The sequence below is a fragment of the Xiphias gladius genome, chromosome 7, assembly GCF_016859285.1.
Source record: "Xiphias gladius isolate SHS-SW01 ecotype Sanya breed wild chromosome 7, ASM1685928v1, whole genome shotgun sequence".
NCBI classification, from domain to species: Eukaryota; Metazoa; Chordata; class Actinopteri; order Istiophoriformes; family Xiphiidae; genus Xiphias; species Xiphias gladius.
Genome location: NC_053406.1, coordinates 6,727,763 through 6,746,443, shown reverse-complemented (window position 1 = coordinate 6,746,443; position 18,681 = coordinate 6,727,763). Strand labels below are relative to the sequence as shown.

Genomic DNA, 18,681 nt, shown 5'->3' with positions numbered 1-18,681 from the left:
GTTTGTTGCTGTCTTCATCTGTCCACACCCAGTAACACCAGGCTGATTAGAATGTTATTAATGTTCTACTGATTGGTCAAAACCAGCTCCATCTAAGGCTTTAGGCTAAATGAAACAATAGGCAGTGCAAGCAGGGACTTGTAGGTGCTCCAAAAAGGTTTTGTGTGTGTGTGTGTGTGTGTGTGTGCGCACAATTCTTTGGGCCGCACGCATGCACGTGCAGCTGTGATTAGTATATGTCAGTGGCACCATGACTATTGTAATGGATGAGGCCGGCATGGAGGTCCCCAGTGAGAGTCTCCTGGTGTATAAAACCAGCTTGTTCCTGGACACAACAGCCACTCCTAACGCATAACGCATCTATCCCAGTTGTTGATTCCGCACTGGTCTTGATGTAATTGCAGGAGTTGCTACTTGTGGTCAGAAGAGGAGGAACATACTGGAGTTAACAGAATTATAACAGGAAGACACAAAACGGCAAATTGATTCATACTGTTTGTCTTGAAGACTTTCAAAGTATGAATGGTAAGTGTTGTGTTCAAAACTATCTAGCTCTATGGAGAATATATACATTCATGTGATGATGATTACAGGCAAAATATGTGATCCTTATGTCAACAAATGTACAATATATCTCTCCTCTCCTCTCCTCAGGTCCTCAGCTGTCTCAGACCTGTGAACTATCTCTACCCTGCTGTGCAGATGGGGGATCACTGTCAAGCACCAAGGTCCCTCAAGTCAGTGGGGTCAGAGTTCAGCTGGAGATGCATGCACTTTGGCAGCAGTTTGACCAGCTTGGCACAGAGATGATTGTTACCAAAGCTGGAAGGTGACAACAACACTCGTATTTATATAATTTATTCATTACTTTATCTTGCCTTTCTACTTTTTTTTCCCCTTTTTCTGTAGTGTCACTTACTACATTATTTTCATTTATGTGCAGAAGGATGTTTCCAACATTCCAGGTGCGAATCTCCGGGATGGATCCTGCTGCTGAATATGTCTTGCTTATGGACTTCATCCCTGTTGACGATAAAAGATACAGGTCAGACACATTCAGAGTAGGTGTGCAGTGTTTATTGTGTAACAGAGATTGTTACTTTTTCCAATTTACAGCAAATGTTTTTAGCATATTTGTGATCTGTTCTATTACTTCTATCATTTGTTTCAAGCCCAAGATCGCAAACTTATCACCTAGATCTGTGATAATAGCCTTTCTGCAAGCTTCATCTTCCCTTATTAGTCCTATTTCAAACATTTTACATATGTTTGTGTGTGTGTGTGTGTGTGTGTGTGTGTGTGTGTGTGTGTGTGTGTGTGTGTGTGTGTGTGTGTGTCAGATATGCTTTCCACAGCTCATCCTGGTTGGTGGCAGGGCGAGCGGATGTTGCAGCCCCAAGCAGGATGCATTTCCACCCAGACTCACCCGCCCGTGGAGCCCAGTGGATGAAGCAGACTGTGTCCTTTGATACTCTCAAGCTCACCAACAACTTGCTGGATGACAATGGACATGTCAGTCAATGGCTTTAATGCAACTCCCACATGGTTTTAAGAGTAGAAAAAAGGGGCATAGAACCTAAGAAATAAAGTACATTGTTTTGATTTGCATTTCATAATGAAAGAACATATAGAGATGTCCCTTTTTTTTGACTTGCTTGTTGTGTGTTTTCTCCTACTTCGTCCATGACAGATGATATTAAACTCCATGCATCGCTACCAGCCGCGCTTCCATGTGGTGTATGTAGATCCAGCGCCTAACAGCCACTTAAATGCATACAGAAACTTCTGCTCTTTCTCCTTCCCAGAGACACGCTTCATGGCTGTCACCGCCTATCAGAACCACCGGGTAGGAAACCCAGGAACAGTCGGCTTTGACTAAATATTACCCAGGCCCATCAGACATCTGTTTGACACACTTGAATCAAGCAGACTCTGTGTGCATAAACTGATATAACTAGCATAGGATTAAGGAGCAGTTTCGTTGTTTTTTTCAGAATCAAAAAATCTTTATTGATCCTGGCAGGAAAATTTCTTAATTGCTTCATTTTTTATCTTATTTATTTTACCCACTTCTCTCTCTCTCAGATCACTCAGCTAAAAATTGCTAGCAACCCGTTTGCTAAAGGCTTCAGGACTACAGACCCCCAGGACTGGTGAGTGTCTATCAGTCATTCGGTCAGGTCTGAATACAGTTTCACTGATTAAGAAACACAAATTTCCCTAGGTAGGCCAGTTGAAATCATAACTAAATCACAGTGTATCTTTATCACTGTTATCAGCTCGTAAACAGTGATAAGGCAAGAGTCTTGATGATAGCTAATCTTTGACCTTTGTGTGCTAAGGAGGTTCACACATGGCATCCATGTAAGGTAAACAGGTGAGGGATGTGATCATGGCGATTTATAGGAATTTGCATAAATATACATGTTTGTCTACTATGCTTGTGTTATTACATACAGGGTGAATACCTACCTGTGTGTGTGTGTGTGTGTGTGTGTGTGTGTGTGTGTGTGTGTGTGTGTGTGTGTGTGTGTGTGTGTGTGTGTGTGTTTAGGGTGGGTAATTCCAGGCCCCTGGCAGTGTGGTGTCCACAAGAGGGCAGAACAGAGCCCCTCACCACCAACCTCGAGGAGCAGAGAAGCTGGGGCTCAAAGACTTCAACCAGTGAGTCTCTCTAGTATATGTTTCGTTGCAACAACTCAACATAATTAATCATGTTCAGGAGTTAGCATTAAAGAAAATATTCCCAGACACAGGTCAAAGTCCTTTATCCAGTGCAATACAATAGGCATTTATCCAGCTTTCTTTGACCTCCAGTCATATTCGTAATACTCCAGTTTTATGAGGATGGATAAATTAATAGGCGGAATCTGATTATTTCAATCAGAAGTGGGCTAATGGTTAAGATTTAACGGATAGAGGATACAAGAAGTTTGAACTAGATGCTGATCAGTTAAACCTGTCCAACCATTTTCTTCTGCATCCTCAGTACAGGAGGACCCTGCCCTTTTGCTTGTGGAGCAGTGTGGACTGTTCCACCATTGTAAAGACACTGTGGGACTCACCGTGGAGAAGAGACATGGGGACAGTTTATTAGCACCTGCTTCCTTCTTTCCTCCCCCTTCCTACTGGGACTGTGCAGGATCATCTCAAGACAGAGACAACCTGCCATAGGGAAAAAGAAGCAAAGTCACAGACCTATGTTTGACCTCATTTAATATCATGTGGCTTTTGCGTTTATAATAACTGTACATAGTTTGTGATATTCCTCACGAAATTAATTTATAAGGATCCTATACAACTGTTCCATCAAGACCATAATGTCTATGGCAATATTATAGATGTACTGCAGTGAACCCTATAAATAATACCGGAGCATACAATAAGAGTACTACAGTGACAGTAGTGAAGTACTATACATTACAGCAACGATAAAGTGGTATAGAAAAAACTCAAACATAGAGAAAAACATAAAATACTAGTAGTCCCTACAAACTGTCAGCTGACTACAAGAAACACAATATAGTAAGTCGCACTTATTAAAATTACAAGGTAATTTGTCCTTTTAACATTCTTGCAAGGGCAATGCACCGTTTGTTGTCTGAAATAATAAAATGATATTCTGAAATTTGGGACTCAGATTTCTTCCCCTTAAATTTATGCTATACTAACTGTTTATAAAATGCAACAAAATTGACTTCGCCGTATTTGCTCTGGATGAGAGCAAGAGTGATGTGGGAATAGAGACCCCCTTTGATCCGCGAAGCAATCACGGTGAAAACTTCATTACCCAGAATGTGTTATTACCCATGGTTATTTCCTGAAGAAGTGGCATGAGCCAGGACCGGACAGTTTTTTTCCTTCAAACTAAAAGACATTATGAAAAAGGAGCAATACGGTATAAATATGTAGCCAAAATCCAGTAAAAGAGGAGAAGAAAAATGCATCTTAAATAAATCCAAACTAAAGTGATGCCTGTAGGAAAGAATACACATTGCATACAACAACATGAAGAAATTTCCTCAAAGCATCACAACAACATCACAAACTAGTTTAAAAATTATTATTATCATGTTCATGATTGGTATAATTTAAAACTTCTCTGCGGTAGAATGTACTGCAGGCCTACTGTATTCACTTGCATTATAATGTAGGCTACATTTGTACTTGTCATTGCGTGGAATTTTTACTAAAAATCACTGTCACTACTGGAGTGGTTGCATTGGGAAACTGTATATCAAGGTGGAATAATTGATCTGGCAAAAGCTACCTTGATAAGAATGAGCTTTTATTTCAGTTTGGGATTAAAAAATATATGGTGGTTATCTATTACTTAATCTAAATTACAGTATTTTTATTACGCGTACTGAAATTAGGTTGAGTATCGATTTCACGAAGGGATGATTAGCCCAGAAAGGCAAACTAACTTCATTTTACAAATTGGTTTGCCAGTTACCCTCTAAATGGGGTGCTATGATATTTCAGTGATGTTTTCATTACCGTCTTATTTTGAAAATACCTACAGGACGGTGGTTGCTCGGTATTTTTTAACTTGACGGTGGTGATGCTCGCGCTCTCGCAGCACTGAGGGATGCAGCGGGGTGGATGGAGGAGGAGGAGGTGAAAGGCTGGAAGGTGGAGAACAGAATGAACGGTTCGGGAAAGGGGAAGGATGCGGATTATGGTAGCCCGCCCGCCGGCCAGCCTGCCTACCGACGGTGGTTTCGGTCGTTTGGCGTGAGGATGTGTGGCGAAAACGACGTGGGCCCTGCGGTTTGTTGATACACGGCGCACAGAGGGAAAGCCTGCAATTTACGCGTCGCCTCAAATGATCAGTGACACCGAGAGTTGCCTGGCTTAACTATGAGGGCGATTTGATTTACGGCGTAGGCTATTTTGAATGTACATGTTACTTCGTCGTCGTCTAAAATTGTTCTCTTCTCAACAAGTTAATGTCAAGAAAACCCGTCCCTCTTGATATTTGAGGTTCAACTGCCAACATGTTTTTAGCCGTCATTTTAGCATCATCGCCACCTGATCTCCTGTGCTCTCCCGCTGCCGCCTGGACGTCAAACTGAACAGAGCGCCGCAAAGACAAAAACCGAACCTACCAAAAATTACAACTTCACCGTGTTTCAAGATGGAGCCGTCGACGATACAGCCTCGCCGGTTGACAAAGCTGTTTATATGGACGACTTTGTGCTGGCTCAGCAGAGGACAGTCCGCGCCGGACGCCTCGGGCCTGCCTCGAGCCATCCGCGTGCCACTGCGGCAAGGCGCTCGCGCTGAGCAGTCGCCGTCGCAGCCACCTGCCGCCGCAGCCGCTGCCTTGAAGGGCGAGCGCGGCTACACGGGGAGGTACCCGGCGCGCAGGCGGAGAGGTGCGGCGGCGAGCGGTGTCAGCTTCGTGGACATGATTGACAACCTGCGTGGGAAGTCCGGACAGGGATACTACGTGGAGATGGCCGTGGGATCTCCTGCGCAGAAGGTAAAGCTTTTCTGTACATGGCGTGATTAATATGCTGTCAAAGCACTCCTGAAATGTATACGGATATCATGATACACTCCTTGCCCTGGACAGTAGATTTAACATTGAAAAAAAATCTAATGAAACAAAACAAGGTACAATGATAAAAAATTTAAAAAATAAATAAAATAAAAACATTTATTTGAGGATGGCATTCAGTGGGGCTGGTCAGTATTAGTCTTTATTACGCTATAGTATCTCGCTGTCTTTGCAAAATGCAATTTTCATCTTTCTTTCTTTCTTTCTTTCTTTCTTTCTTTCCCTGTCTCTCCGTCTTTCTCAGTTGAATTTTTCTGCTTTATTGGCAGGAATGTTGCATTAAATACCAGGTACACTTAACTCCATGGTACTACCTGAAAATAATCATTAAATCAAGTGTTATTTATTGACATGAAAACATTAAAAGCACAATATTGCCAGAAAATTGACATTGAAGACATACAACTTTGCATTTGTTGGACTCAACATTGTAGCAGTGCGTCTCTGTGTGTGATTGTGTGTGTGTGTGTTTGTGTTCGTTTATCTCTCACATGTTTCGACCAGCTACACAACAGGTAATAACACCATAAAAAACAATAACAGGTAAATTTAACTCATCTTCAAAGTAACACAAACATGCTATTGAGGGCCTACAGCAGTATTAATAATCACAGTATAGAAGACACTATAGCCGTCAATGGGAGGTGGCATCAACATAAACTTGTAACACACCTTGCTAACACGTGCAGTATGTGTCCTTTACTAATGTACATATCCTCATACTTTAATGTTTCAAACATAAGATTTCTATAGTTAGATAGAGGATTAGAAATTACAGTTTGGCGGAAAAGTCCTTAAAATATACTGTCTGACTGTCATATACTGTTGATGGCCCTGCTGTGACAGATGGCCTGTGTGTGCGTGCGTGCGTGCGTGTGTGTGTGAGTGAAAGTGAGAGAAAGGACTGAATGATACAGACAGATAATGGGACCATTAAGTGAGGAGTGCCAGCTGGGTGCAGCTGTGGTGTGCAGGCTGGCACACGGTCGGTGACAGAGAAAGTGATGGAGAGGACAAAGGTGACAGAGAGTGAAACACAGAAATAAATAAATTAATTAATTAATTAATAAAGGAGGGGGGGCAAGGAGTGAATTAGAGCAAGAGAAGATGGAGAGAAAGAAAGTTTGGGAGACAGGAAGTTTGAGAGAGGAGGAGAGAAACCAAGTGTTTGACAGAGGGAGGATATGGAAATGAGACTAGGAGCTTTCAGGAATGAAAGGAAAAACTTTAGAGAAATGGTGACTGTGATTGAGGGCCTTAAGGTGCTACTCTGCCACTGAGAGACACTGATGCTCCCTATATCAAAGAGAGAGACAGAAGGAGAGAGGGAGAGATCTGCTTACTTGGGGCAACACAGTGACTACCAGCCAGTTTGGGCCAATCAGCAAAGACAGATGACACAATGTTTTGGTGGCTAAAGTGAGTGTCCTTCAACCAGTTGTCAGCAATTATTCAGCCTGCTGGGGGCCTGGGTGTCTAGGGCTTTAGTCAATCAAAGAAAATCTTGGTCGGCTGAAATCGTACCTACTCTTCAACCAATAGATTGGCTGTTGGGAAAAAAATATCTGCTCTAGATTAACTAAATTGGCCACAGTGCACTGAGTGCACTCTACATGGCAGTCTTATCAGCCTAAATTAATTATAAATAGACATAAAAAGTTAGTATTTAGAGCATATTAAATCCCTTTAACCTAATTATTTTATACCAAAACGATAACAACAGACTCAAAGCCGACCAGCCTGCACCTGCCCATATTCTTATGATTTGTGATAATAGAATTTGTATCAAGTCGTGATCCCAGCACAAGAACTATTGAAGAATATACAGCCAAAGCCTCAAGCATCAAACACAAACGTTGACGAAGCATCCTAACGCACACGCGTTTGCCTACCGTTTTTAGATGATATGCCATTTTGGTTGTTCAGCTGTTATATGCAAAATGCTGTTTGCCAAGTTTACACTTGACTTTTTGGTCATCCGTTTTAACAAAATGCAGCCACACCGACTACTTCTTTGACATTGTGCCAATTAGTATGGAGCCGACTCTGAGTAAACGTTCAGTAAACATTCAGTAAATGTTAAATAAGTTAAATAAAATAAATAAGTATTATATGTCTGCCTGAATATTTTGAATTGTGATGCAGAGTCTTTTATAAACCTGATTGATTCTCAGGACTTTTTTTGTAATGGACGTGTATGACATAAGGTCTTTATGGGCCAGAGGGTGTCATATAATCTTTGATCACAGCCAGAAATCACTACAATTTCCATGGAGCCTCTGAATGAAAGACAATAAAAAAGTTAATTTAAATTTGAGAATCAGCTGGCTATCACATTATTTTAGTTCACCACCATTTAGTTCACTACCCAATTATATTCAATGGATTTCAAAGGTGTACATACCATTTTAATTTTTGTTGCCCTTATTGCCTTCCAGTCTGACATAAAAAACTGTGAAAACTTTCAAGGCGGGTATTTCTTAGTAACATAAAATATTCATGTAAAACTAACCAAAAATCTGAGTTTAAGTTCAGCAAAAAACATTATGTCGAATTGATTATTAATAGTTTAACACTCAAAAAGCGAATCTGCTTTATCAGGACTGTGATTGTGGGGTTGTGGTTTGTTTGACAGTGGCCCTGGCAAAATAAGCAAACAAACCCACGACTTTTCTCACATTTTGATTTCAATATTGTTCAGTCCTCATTGGTGCATGGATGTATGTAACATTACATTCCTCCAGCTGAGCCCCCCTACTTCAAACCCATGTGAAAAACAAGGACAAAAACACAAATACAGTAATTTCTTGTGTGATATAACCCAACAATTCTGGCTTTATCAATAAAAAGGTAGAGTGTTAAGGTAGAGTTCCACAGCTAATAGTACAAAGCTACTTTAAAAAATATGGCAAAAGATGGGGTTTAATTTCAGGAGAAATGAGACTATAAAAGTAGACCATATGAAAGAGATTATAGATTTCTAATATATCGTGGAATTCACAAAGAGGTCTTGAAAGCCACACCGTTTTTACCATTTTTGTAATACCAAGCACACTGACCTAATGTACAGCAGATCCCAGACTTGTGTAAATTGACCAAGCACAAAAGTGCTGGTTAAGGGTCAGTGACCATCTTATTTGCTAAAATGATCAGTCAGGATAACCATATCCCTAACAACAAAAAACAATAGGCCATTTGCAGGCCCTTAATAAGTTTCAAGATATCTAAAATCAAATGATCTAATTCTGTTTAAGGCTTTAAAAGCCTCTGCACCCAGATAGATTAAGCTACATATAAATAATTGTATCTATCTGTACATAAAATAGATTGAGAGTGGAATTAAGTCAAAGTACTGTGTGATTCAGTGGTTCAGCAAGAGCAAGATTGTCTTCAACTGTAATTAACATGAAAAGTGATACAATGCCTTGCATTTACCTAGAGATGCTTGGTAGATGAAAAGTTTTGGAAATGACCCCAAGTCTTTTACAGTAACTTTCACTTATTCTGCATTCTGTTCTGGTAACCACTAGGTGATTTCTCTTTCTTAGTGGAGGGGGAAGGGCAAATGTAATGACTGGAGCAGCCAGGGAGAACAGGAAGACAGAGAGAGACAGACGAGGGAAAGAGGTCTCAGTGTGTCAGGATGCAGCCTTATGTGTTTCTGTGTGTGGTCATGTGCCTTTCTTTGTCCAGAGCCAGGTGACTCAGTTTGTGTGTGTGTGTGTGCGTGTGCATGTGCATGTGCGTGATCATGCATGAAGAAAAAATTAAAAAACAACAGATTTATCCTGTGCAGTCAGCAAAATTCTGTCTAAGAAAGGGATACACAGTGTGTCCAGCATTATTACTGACAGTAGTGGTGTTTGTAGAGACAGGCATGTGTGTGTGTATCATTGACATGGATTTATGCACGAGGCAAAAGTGAGGTAGACAGAGTCAGTATTTATTCTGGGATTTCAGGCCCAGCCTTTGAGACAGTAGCACTTCTGTGGATATTTAAAGAGCCAATCCATTATTGAACAGCTTGCTGTGGCTCTATGGCTGCCTGTCTCTTCATCTGTTTGTGTGTTCCTGTGCCAGTCTGTCTTATCTGTCTATCCTCTGTCCATCCATTTTCTCTGTCAATGTGTGCACTAAAACAGCAGTGCAACAAGAAAGGGCTACAAATAAATAGAAATCACAAATTGTACCTGTGATAAAACAGCATACAGTTATATATGTATAAAGTATAAGTATTGTATATTTCTGCCTTGTTGCTGTCTGCTATTGTGCTCCATTCATACTTTCACTGTTTTTGACTGATTGTGCAAAACATGATACCCGCATCGAGATGCAGACAGAAGAGGGGGAGATCGGAGAGAGAGGGAGTAGAATGGGCAACCTGAGAAGAGTGGAGGGCTAGAGAGGAGACAGATAGGGGACACCGAAGGACATCTAGGGTAACTAGGAAACAGCACAGGACACTATAAGGAAAGAGAAATAGATTTAGAGAATGATGAGAGTCGAAAAAGGAAAATCTGCGAGAGGTGAGGCTAACTACTCGTTGTAACTAAGACAGGCTGCCAAAAACTAGACTATAAGTATAAAAAAGATAAAACTGTCAGTAGCAGACATCAAGTGCCCTCGCACAGAAGATTGTTTTACAAATGGACATGTCTGTTTCCAAGGTAGCAGAGCTACAGATTTAACTTGCCCTTCAGAGATTGAACATAATCAATTTTCACAATGTAACCAAGCGTCAGTTTTACGAACCCATTGAACCTATTCTGCAAAAGCGGAATAGGTTCATATATATTTAATACATTGCCTTCTCTCTCTCCAATTTTCTCTCCATCTCATTAGTTGAACATCTTGGTGGATACTGGAAGCAGTAACTTTGCTGTCGGGGCGGCTGCTCATCCCTTTCTGCGCAGATATTACCATCGTTCACTGTGAGTAGAGACACAACTTTAAAAACATCAGAAACAGTTCTTTTTTTCCCCCCTAGATTAAACATTTCAGATTTCTTAACTGTAGGATGCTATGCAGATTCAGTCTCTGTTTACTGCCATGATTTACCATGCAGTACTTTGTTGTTGGTTTATTTTTTATGACATTTTGTGTTTTTATTTTATCATTGAGAAAACAAAAAGATGGAAAAATTAATAGATGCTTTTTAATTTTTGTTTATAATTCGTCACATTCACCTTACGATCCCTGACTGGAAACCCTATAGTTGTTAACCTGTTTTTTTTGGGTTTTTTTACTCTAATACCTCTGTATCTTCTCTGCCATTATTTTCTCACTTCCTCCACTTTTTTCCCTCTCTGCTGTTTTACCATCCATAAACAGCTCCAGTTCATACCGTGACCTTGGTAGGAGTGTGTACGTTCCTTATACCCAGGGTCGCTGGGAAGGGGAGCTGGGCAGCGACCTGGTCTCTGTCCCACATGGCCCCAACACCACACTCCGTGCCAACATTGCTGCAATCACCCAGTCAGATCGCTTCTTTATCAATGGATCCAACTGGGAGGGAATCCTGGGACTGGCCTACGCTGATATAGCCCGGGTGAGAGCAGCATATCGCATGGCCCCTCTAAATCTGAAAAGATACGCAAATAAATGATCTCAATTTCTAGCTGCACAGGGCAGTTTTACACCTTGGCACTTCGGTTGGTAATTCATCAGAAGTCAGTACCCAGAGATCATGCTCTTCTCTGTTGTAATCTCATCTGTAAACTGCTAGAATTGGGTGTTATTTTACATTAGATATCCCCTTGCCTACTGCCTTATTGAGGGCCTAAAAGTAACATTAGTTGTACAATGAATACACTTACAGTAACATGTTGTGAAATATATCAAATTTGACAGTATATAAAGAAGAATATGGGCACGAGAGGAGAAGTGGCAGAGAGCTAAATAGCACAGTTTAGATGAATATTTAGCTGTTGTCCTAAAGGGCAAGGGCGCTTCAGCAAATTGTCAGCTGTTGATGGAAACTGAATCTGGGATGATTTAATATATTCACTCATTGCTAGTGTTAAAAGTAATATTCCTCATTATGCCTCCATAGCAGTAATTTGTTACTCAGCATGTTTGTTACATCACTTTTCTCTGGCATCACTAACATTGGCAGTTAGAATACTTTAGCACACTTTCAAAGATGCTGTTAATTACATCTCCTGCGGAGGATCAAGAAAGCAAAATATAGTAGATGTCCAATGTAGTCCTGTAAGCACTGAGCTTGTTAAAAGCCTAGTGAGAATACTTGTGTCTTAGATAAACTTTTTCCCCTTTTCCTAGCCTTTTGAATTCCTAATCTGGTGTAAGAGGATGATACTATTATGATGATACAGCTATACTTTGTTGACATTGGATCTGGGGATGAATATAGGATATAGTTTTTGAATAATTCAAAATTCAACCTGCCATCTGGAGGATCTAATAAGAAAAGAAACACCTAGTAACACTGTATTTTTGAATACGTAACTAAAATCTTTTTATTATTGTTGAAATTGTAATAGGTATTTAGGTTAGCAATTAGAAAAGGATATTTTAGAAGAGGATGTGGTTTGTTTAGTCTTTTAGAAATTTAAAACTGATGGCTAATAACAGCAGCTTGATTTGGCAATTCAGAAGTAAAGCTATCCTACCCCCCCCCCCCCCCCAATTTCTCTCTCTCTCCAGCCTGACGAGACATTGGAGCCTTTCTTTGACTCTCTGGTTCGTCAGACTCCTGTCCCCAACCTCTTCTCTCTCCAGCTGTGTGGAGCCGGCTTCACCCAAAACTACTCCCTGGGCAGTGCTACTGTCGGCGGTAGCATGGTGAGACACACACACACACACACGCACACACACAGCATCCAATATCATATTTGAATCCAGTATTGAATTGCCTTTTCCTCTGTGCTCTCAGATCATTGGAGGAGTGGATACATCACTGTTCGTAGGAGAGCTTTGGTACACTCCCATCCGCAGGGAATGGTACTATGAGGTCATTATCGTGCGCATTGAGGTAAATGGACAGGACCTCAGTATGGACTGTAAAGAGGTGAGATCTGACTGACAAGAATGATTTAATGATCAGTCTTTGATACTACAATTTATTTAAGAGATTTATAATTTGTGAATATTACTTGACTCTTTTACAGTACAACTATGATAAGAGTATTGTGGACAGCGGCACCACCAACCTTCGGCTGCCTAGAAAAGTCTTCCAGGCTGCAGTCAAGGCTATTGAGGCAGCCTCTTCGGTCAGTCCTCACTATACCATACATACCCTTTTCTTTAATGACCTTCAAAAATCAACTTTTGGAATCTTTGATTCGATTCAGAATCAAAGAATATAACAATCACAGTTCTTAAGTTAATCTATTTTTCTTCCACTCCTATTGAATAAGCTCCAGCCTCCCCTTGTGACCCTGGTTAGTAATGAGCAATAATGGGAAAAGAAAGAATGAATGTCCTCCTGACCCTGTTTTTCAGACAGAACAGTTTCCCTCTGGGTTCTGGCTGGGGGAGCAGCTGGTATGCTGGCAGGCTGGCACTACACCCTGGCACATCTTCCCAGTCATCTCCCTCTACCTGATGAGTGAAAACCGCAACCAGTCCTTCAGAATCTCCATCCTGCCACAGGTAATACACACTATGTCATACTGGATCTGAATGTGGTTGCATAAAACAGGAGTTCACAAATGTTTAAAACAGGAGTTCACAAAGAGGAGTTCACAAATGTTTTCATGTCTGGGATTGACTTCGTGATAACATTTGTCCCATGGGACATTATTAATTAATGCCACTTAAGCCTTAAATTCTGTCCAAATGGTCAGTAGCTATTTTGTTTTACTTTACCTAGATTCATAATTGAAAAATTAAATATACTCTCTTACCGGGGCTAAAAGAACTATGGTAACAGCATTAAATACTGTTAAGAGACAGATGTCTACTTCTCAGCCTATAAGAAGTTTCAAATTAAGGGAAAATTGAAATAATTTTGTCATTACCGTGACAAAAAGTTATGTACCTCCTCTGTGATTCTGAAGTCTTAGGTGATTTCATTGAGGGCCTGTAATTGTGGGTAAATGCAGAGTTTTAATTTCTCTGTGCACTCCTACAGATTGTCACCCTGTCCTTCAGCTGCCACTTTTATATAGTCCTCAAAAGATGAAAGGCTGGATGGGTACTGTGAGGAAAAAAATCATGACCACATTTCAAGGAGAATGACCATTGAATACATTCTCTAAAGCTTTTCATGAAGCTCTGAAAAGTCATTAAATGGTTTTTATATAAAGCCACTAAAAGAGGTCTTGATGGTGGTGTAATGAATGGGATTGGACACTGAGATTTAGAAGCGAGGTTCAGTGCCGTAAACCTATGGGACGCTGTGCCCTTGATGCCAACAGCTTGAGAAAAGTTTTTATTTTCTTTGCCTTCTGTTCTAATTTCCATAGCAGGTACATACTGACAGTAAAAAAGGCCATTTACAACGTACCCAGAGTCCATGTACTGTATTTACAGGAAAGCTTGGAAGATATACAGGGAAATGCAGAATGAACTAAAACCTGACTGACATTGTATTTATGAGGTTGAGTTGATACATTTGTCGGTATTTGTTTATTCTAACATAAAACCATAACATAAAGAAATGAAAAATTGACAATACAGCATACAGTATGTGTTGAGCAGGACATTTCACACTTGAAAAAATAGACTTGTTGGTGCTCTCTGGTGGACAAAGTATGTAACGGTGACACAATTTATAAATAATCTATGAACAGATTTTGGGCATTACTGTACTGTTTTGACTGACATATATTGCCAATACAGATACATCTATGATAAACTCAGATCAGCTGCTAATGAACACACACATGAGCCCAAAGAGGAAGCTACTACCAGCTAAATTGAGAACTGTGCTTTGCAGCTAGTTTCTTTCTTTATCACCATCTTCCACTGCACCTTTTTCCCCAGGGTGCCTTGAGTAACTTGATGAGGGGCCGTTGCTGAAAGGCATTCCAGCTCTATATAGTATCTTCTTTGCGTTGTATAGTGGGCAAGGACCACAATACCTGGGACTGTCTTTCATGACAAGGCAGCGTTACATGGCAACAGCATATTCTCTGTGGAATTGCAGAGAAACAAAGGATTCACAAGGTGTTTCTTGCATAAATGCTCTCTGTGCCTTATCAGGGAAAAGTCCAGAAGAGACAGAGGGGAAGGAAGAGAGCATTATGCATACTAACATAACATATAACATATACAGATACATAAAATTCTCTAAATAAATAAATAACCAAATGCAAGCTAAAAAGCAGAAAAGCTACACACATGCCTTGACAGACTTCTCTTCTGATTTATGCATAAAATAAAATAAAAAATTCTGTTTCAAAATGTAAAAAACATCAATACATTTACTTTACACTTGTTTAAAGGAACTGTGCTTCATATATACACACATGCAGCAAAAACATTGAAACAGAGACTCCCAGTTAAAGCACAGATTATTTACTTCTATAGGGGAGTGTACGAATTCTACATTACAACATGTCCAATCCCATGAAAATATTTAACAAAGTTACAAAAACATACAAAAAATTGGAAGTATATCATCGGGCATGTTAACGTGTACCTTTTGAAAGTCTTCGCTAAATCCACATAAGATTTTACAGGGATTTATAAAATCTTACACACAAATACACAATAAGCTCAGAGTGAGAGCTGTGCTGGTATTTTAGGCATTACTTTAAGATAGGCCGAGAACTTTGACAAGACTGTGTGTTTGCCTCTTTCGTGTTTGTGATGTACCAATTCTAAGCCTCCATCCTTGACGTTTCTCTCTTTCTCATTCTGTTTAGCAATATCTGCGACCAGTGGAGGATGTGGCTTCAGACCAGGAGGACTGCTATAAGTTTGCCGTATCCCAGTCTAGCACTGGTACAGTCATGGGGGCTGTCATCATGGAAGGCTTCTATGTGGTCTTCGACCGTGAGAAGAAACGCATCGGCTTTGCTGTTAGCACCTGCCATGGTGAGGAGGACAGGAAGGAGGGATGAGGAGTAGAGAGGGGATGAGGAACATAGTATGAATAAAGTTTATGGTGGGAAACAAAAGGAACATGAATACTGACATAAAGAGGAATTGGGATGGAGGGACTACCTAAAAGGCGAGAAAATATTAAAGTAGAAGATGCAGGATAAGTCTTTAGGGTATCTAACTTAAAACCTTAACTTGTGCACAGTAATAGTAACATATAGAATCTGTTTTCTTGATCTTTGTGTTTCTAAAGTACCTACAATCCCATTCTACCATTTCTAGTGCACGACGAGTTTCGCACAGCCTCTGTGAAGGGCCCGTTCCACGGCGTCGACCTGGAGGACTGCGGCTACAACATCCCTCAGACGGACGAGTCCACTCTTATGACCATCGCCTACATCATGGCAGGAATCTGCGCTCTCTTCATGCTGCCGCTGTGTCTCATGGTGTGCCAGTGGCGCTTTGCCCGCTGCCTCCACCCACACGGGGACTTTGCTGATGACATATCGCTCCTAAAGTGAAGGCGGAGAAGTGGGAGGCAAAGGGGGTCACAGAGACCTACACTTGAAACACAGGACAGAAATGGATTGTGGTGGGACGGATGTATGATGTTACAAAATATTGGTGCTGTTGATGGAGAGCTTTGAAAAGGTTTTTCAGGAATATAATGTATAAAGTTTAGAACATGCTGACTTACAGCATGTGAGGATAACTAGAGCCATTACTAGCCTGAAGGACAAACAAGAGAAAGTTGATGTCATCAGCATCAACTTTGACTGGTTAAGCTATCTATGCAGAACAGCATGGTTAGAGGAACAGACGTGGGAAAACAAAGTCAAATACAAAACAAAAAATCTTGTCTTTTATATAAATAGTGTATAAATAGACCACAAAGAAGGATTGGATTTGGAATTTTGAAAAATGTGTCTCTTAACATTGCAGAGTGATTTGGGATTTGGGGAAAATTAATGAGCAAACAAATAATTTACAAACATGGCTAAATGAAGAAACTCACAATCTGGATGTGAATACAAGATGTGAAACCATGGTGTTTTCGAATGTGTTTTTGCTTTGGTGTGATAGATCTATGTTTGTGGCTTGTGAGTGAATGAAGTTGATGTGTATGAGCATGCCTGTATGTGTGCACAGCTGTACTGTAACTGAAGAGTATACAGAAAGATTTACTGAAAATGAAGATGATAATTATGAAGATGAAAAATTATACTTACATCTATGAAATTACACTATTTTGCAGCAAAGAATTCTGCAATGCAATTCAAGAAAGAATAAAGAGGCTTATTTGATAAAATATCAAATTAGCTTCTTTATTGTAGCATTTACTGTACACAATCAGTTTCACTTAGTGTGAAACTGAGACTGGAGCACAGTCAATATCAGATGTCACTTTTTCTTCTTATATTGATGGCTTAAATCTATTGTACAGAGAATGTGTGCATTCCAGATCTTCTATTTGCGCAGGCACACACACACAGAATACACATTGCTAATCCTGCTGCTGCACCATCTGATGATTTGCACATGTAACAACACATTACATGTTAACAAACCAAGACTTAATAGGGCTTCTTTCACAGCCACAGAAACAGCCTAACTCACCACATCTTTCAGTGGGGACAATATATGCTTGGACAAGGTAACCAGCCCAAAGTATGTTATACACTAAAGAACACTATGTATGTCTACAAGGGACAGTTTGCATTGTCTCTCAGAAAGCTGTAAATAGTTAAACCCGAAACTGTATATTTATCTGTCAGGCGCTGGCAGCACTGTTGAACCAATAAAGTACTTACTGTAACTGTAAAATGTGATTCTCATTTCTTTGTACAAAACATTACCCACTAACGCTAAATCGTACACTCCCATATTTGGATTTGCACATGTTCAGTGTTAAGGCATGCTAAAAAAAATTACAAGGGTAAAGTGTCTTCCCCAATAAATTCCATGTAATGTTGAGAAATTTAGATTTTACAGAGGGTTATAACATGGTCTAAATACTAATGGCAGAAACTCCACAATGAAACACTTTGTTATGTATGCCCCATTTTTTATGTAAGAGATTTTCCAGTGTAAAACGAAGAGGAATTAAAACTTTAATGACCCTTTTTAAAATGACACGAACTGTGCAAACTCAAGTAAGAATGAAAGGCCATTATGTTACATTGTCTGCCTTGCAGAGCGTGAGTTGAATCAAGCTGAAAAACCATCACTGTATTGATTTCTTCAAACTTTTTTTTTTTTTTTACTTGCCTCCAACCGTGTTTCTCCTGTAATCCTGCCAAAAGTTGTTAAATTTCCTAGATACTGTTATTACTCATTTTTTCTTCTCGGATTAAGGGCAAATCTATTTCATGGGCAGGCCAGAAAAAATATGTAATATTTAATATATTAATGAATATATATAAATAAATGTAATATATAGCATATGTTACTGTAACATCGAAAATGTCTTAAGATGTTTAAAAAATGTGCATCTATGTCATTTCCCAATGTTTACGTAAGACAGTTTCACTTCCGTTTTATTTCAAAACGAGCGAAATAATAACCTACCCGGCGGAAGATAATACATGAAGATGTATGAAAAAACAAAAAAGTACTGGACCTGACATGAAAACTCACCAGGAAATGTGGCCCCGCCCTTGCTGACAACAGGTCTTCCAGCTGACGACAGATCAGGATCAGAGGCCCGGATCTTGGCCTCTCTCAGAGCAGGTGTGTCCGCTCTGGTTTGGACTGGGTTGCAGGATCTGTCCTTTACTCCTCTGGACCAATCAGTGGGCACTTACGACGTTCGCGCAAAAGCCGTGACGCAGGACGTTTGGGTTGTGACTAGTGGTTTACGGAAATGAAATGACAAGCTTAACATTAGTCATAAATGTCACAAGGAACAGGTAAAAAGAACAAATTCAGTGGAAAGGTAAGATATAACTGTATTATCGCAAAAATCCTCGTGGGCATTGATTCGTAAAGTCTAATTTCACATAACAGCAATGTCTGTAGTTAGCGTCAATACACTAGCTAACCTACTAAGCTATGACAACAACAACGCTTCGAGTGAAACTCGAGTTACTCTTCAGTTTTTTTCT

The 18,681-nt window shown here is 40.1% G+C and overlaps 3 protein-coding genes and 1 long non-coding RNA gene across 5 annotated transcripts in view; 3 read left to right on the top strand and 1 right to left on the bottom strand.

Annotated features, from left to right (window-relative positions):
- The first annotated feature begins 250 nt into the window (after window positions 1–250).
- Window positions 251–3,517, top strand: LOC120792160 (T-box transcription factor TBX1-A). The gene is made up of 8 exons (XM_040131228.1): window positions 251–290; window positions 655–829; window positions 944–1,045; window positions 1,341–1,512; window positions 1,691–1,846; window positions 2,086–2,153; window positions 2,555–2,664; window positions 2,990–3,517. The coding sequence occupies exons 1-8, from the start codon at window positions 251–253 to the stop codon at window positions 3,172–3,174; spliced, it is 1,008 nt and encodes a 335-aa protein (XP_039987162.1). The 3' UTR covers window positions 3,175–3,517.
- A 1,095-nt stretch (window positions 3,518–4,612) lies between these two features.
- bace1 (beta-secretase 1) lies at window positions 4,613–17,372 on the top strand. The gene is made up of 9 exons (XM_040131795.1): window positions 4,613–5,488; window positions 10,409–10,497; window positions 10,898–11,114; window positions 12,233–12,370; window positions 12,462–12,596; window positions 12,697–12,798; window positions 13,031–13,180; window positions 15,400–15,571; window positions 15,860–17,372. Exons 1-9 carry the CDS (start codon window positions 5,141–5,143, stop codon window positions 16,096–16,098), a joined length of 1,590 nt encoding a protein of 529 aa, XP_039987729.1. The 5' UTR covers window positions 4,613–5,140; the 3' UTR covers window positions 16,099–17,372.
- Window positions 15,447–18,681, bottom strand: part of LOC120792568 — a 3,472-nt gene continuing 237 nt past the window's right edge. Inside the window, exons 2-4 of one of the 2 annotated variants that reach the window (XR_005707831.1) lie at window positions 18,215–18,424; window positions 15,838–16,089; window positions 15,447–15,563 (exon numbers count right to left, since the gene is read on the bottom strand). This is a non-coding gene — a long non-coding RNA (uncharacterized LOC120792568). The remainder of the gene's footprint in view (window positions 15,564–15,837; window positions 16,090–18,214; window positions 18,425–18,681) is intronic. The other variant, XR_005707832.1, reaches the window with a different exon arrangement.
- The window catches only part of pcsk7 (proprotein convertase subtilisin/kexin type 7), a 16,313-nt gene continuing 15,868 nt past the window's right edge, over window positions 18,237–18,681 (top strand). The window contains exon 1 of the mRNA XM_040131777.1: window positions 18,237–18,512. The gene's annotated coding sequence lies outside the window, so the exon portion shown is untranslated. The remainder of the gene's footprint in view (window positions 18,513–18,681) is intronic.

Excerpts from the sequence above, each read along its gene's own strand:
- LOC120792160 (XM_040131228.1), top strand. The coding sequence starts at position 251 with ATGACTATTGTAATGGATGAGGCCGGCATGGAGGTCCCCA. Across the intron at positions 291-654 it reads GGCCGGCATGGAGGTCCCCA|GTCCTCAGCTGTCTCAGACC; the intron begins GTGAGAGTCTCC and ends TCCTCTCCTCAG. Across the intron at positions 830-943 it reads ATTGTTACCAAAGCTGGAAG|AAGGATGTTTCCAACATTCC; the intron begins GTGACAACAACA and ends ATTTATGTGCAG.
- bace1 (XM_040131795.1), top strand. The coding sequence starts at position 5,141 with ATGGAGCCGTCGACGATACAGCCTCGCCGGTTGACAAAGCTGTTTATA. Across the intron at positions 12,597-12,696 it reads TCAGTATGGACTGTAAAGAG|TACAACTATGATAAGAGTAT; the intron begins GTGAGATCTGAC and ends ACTCTTTTACAG. Across the intron at positions 15,572-15,859 it reads TGCTGTTAGCACCTGCCATG|TGCACGACGAGTTTCGCACA; the intron begins GTGAGGAGGACA and ends TACCATTTCTAG.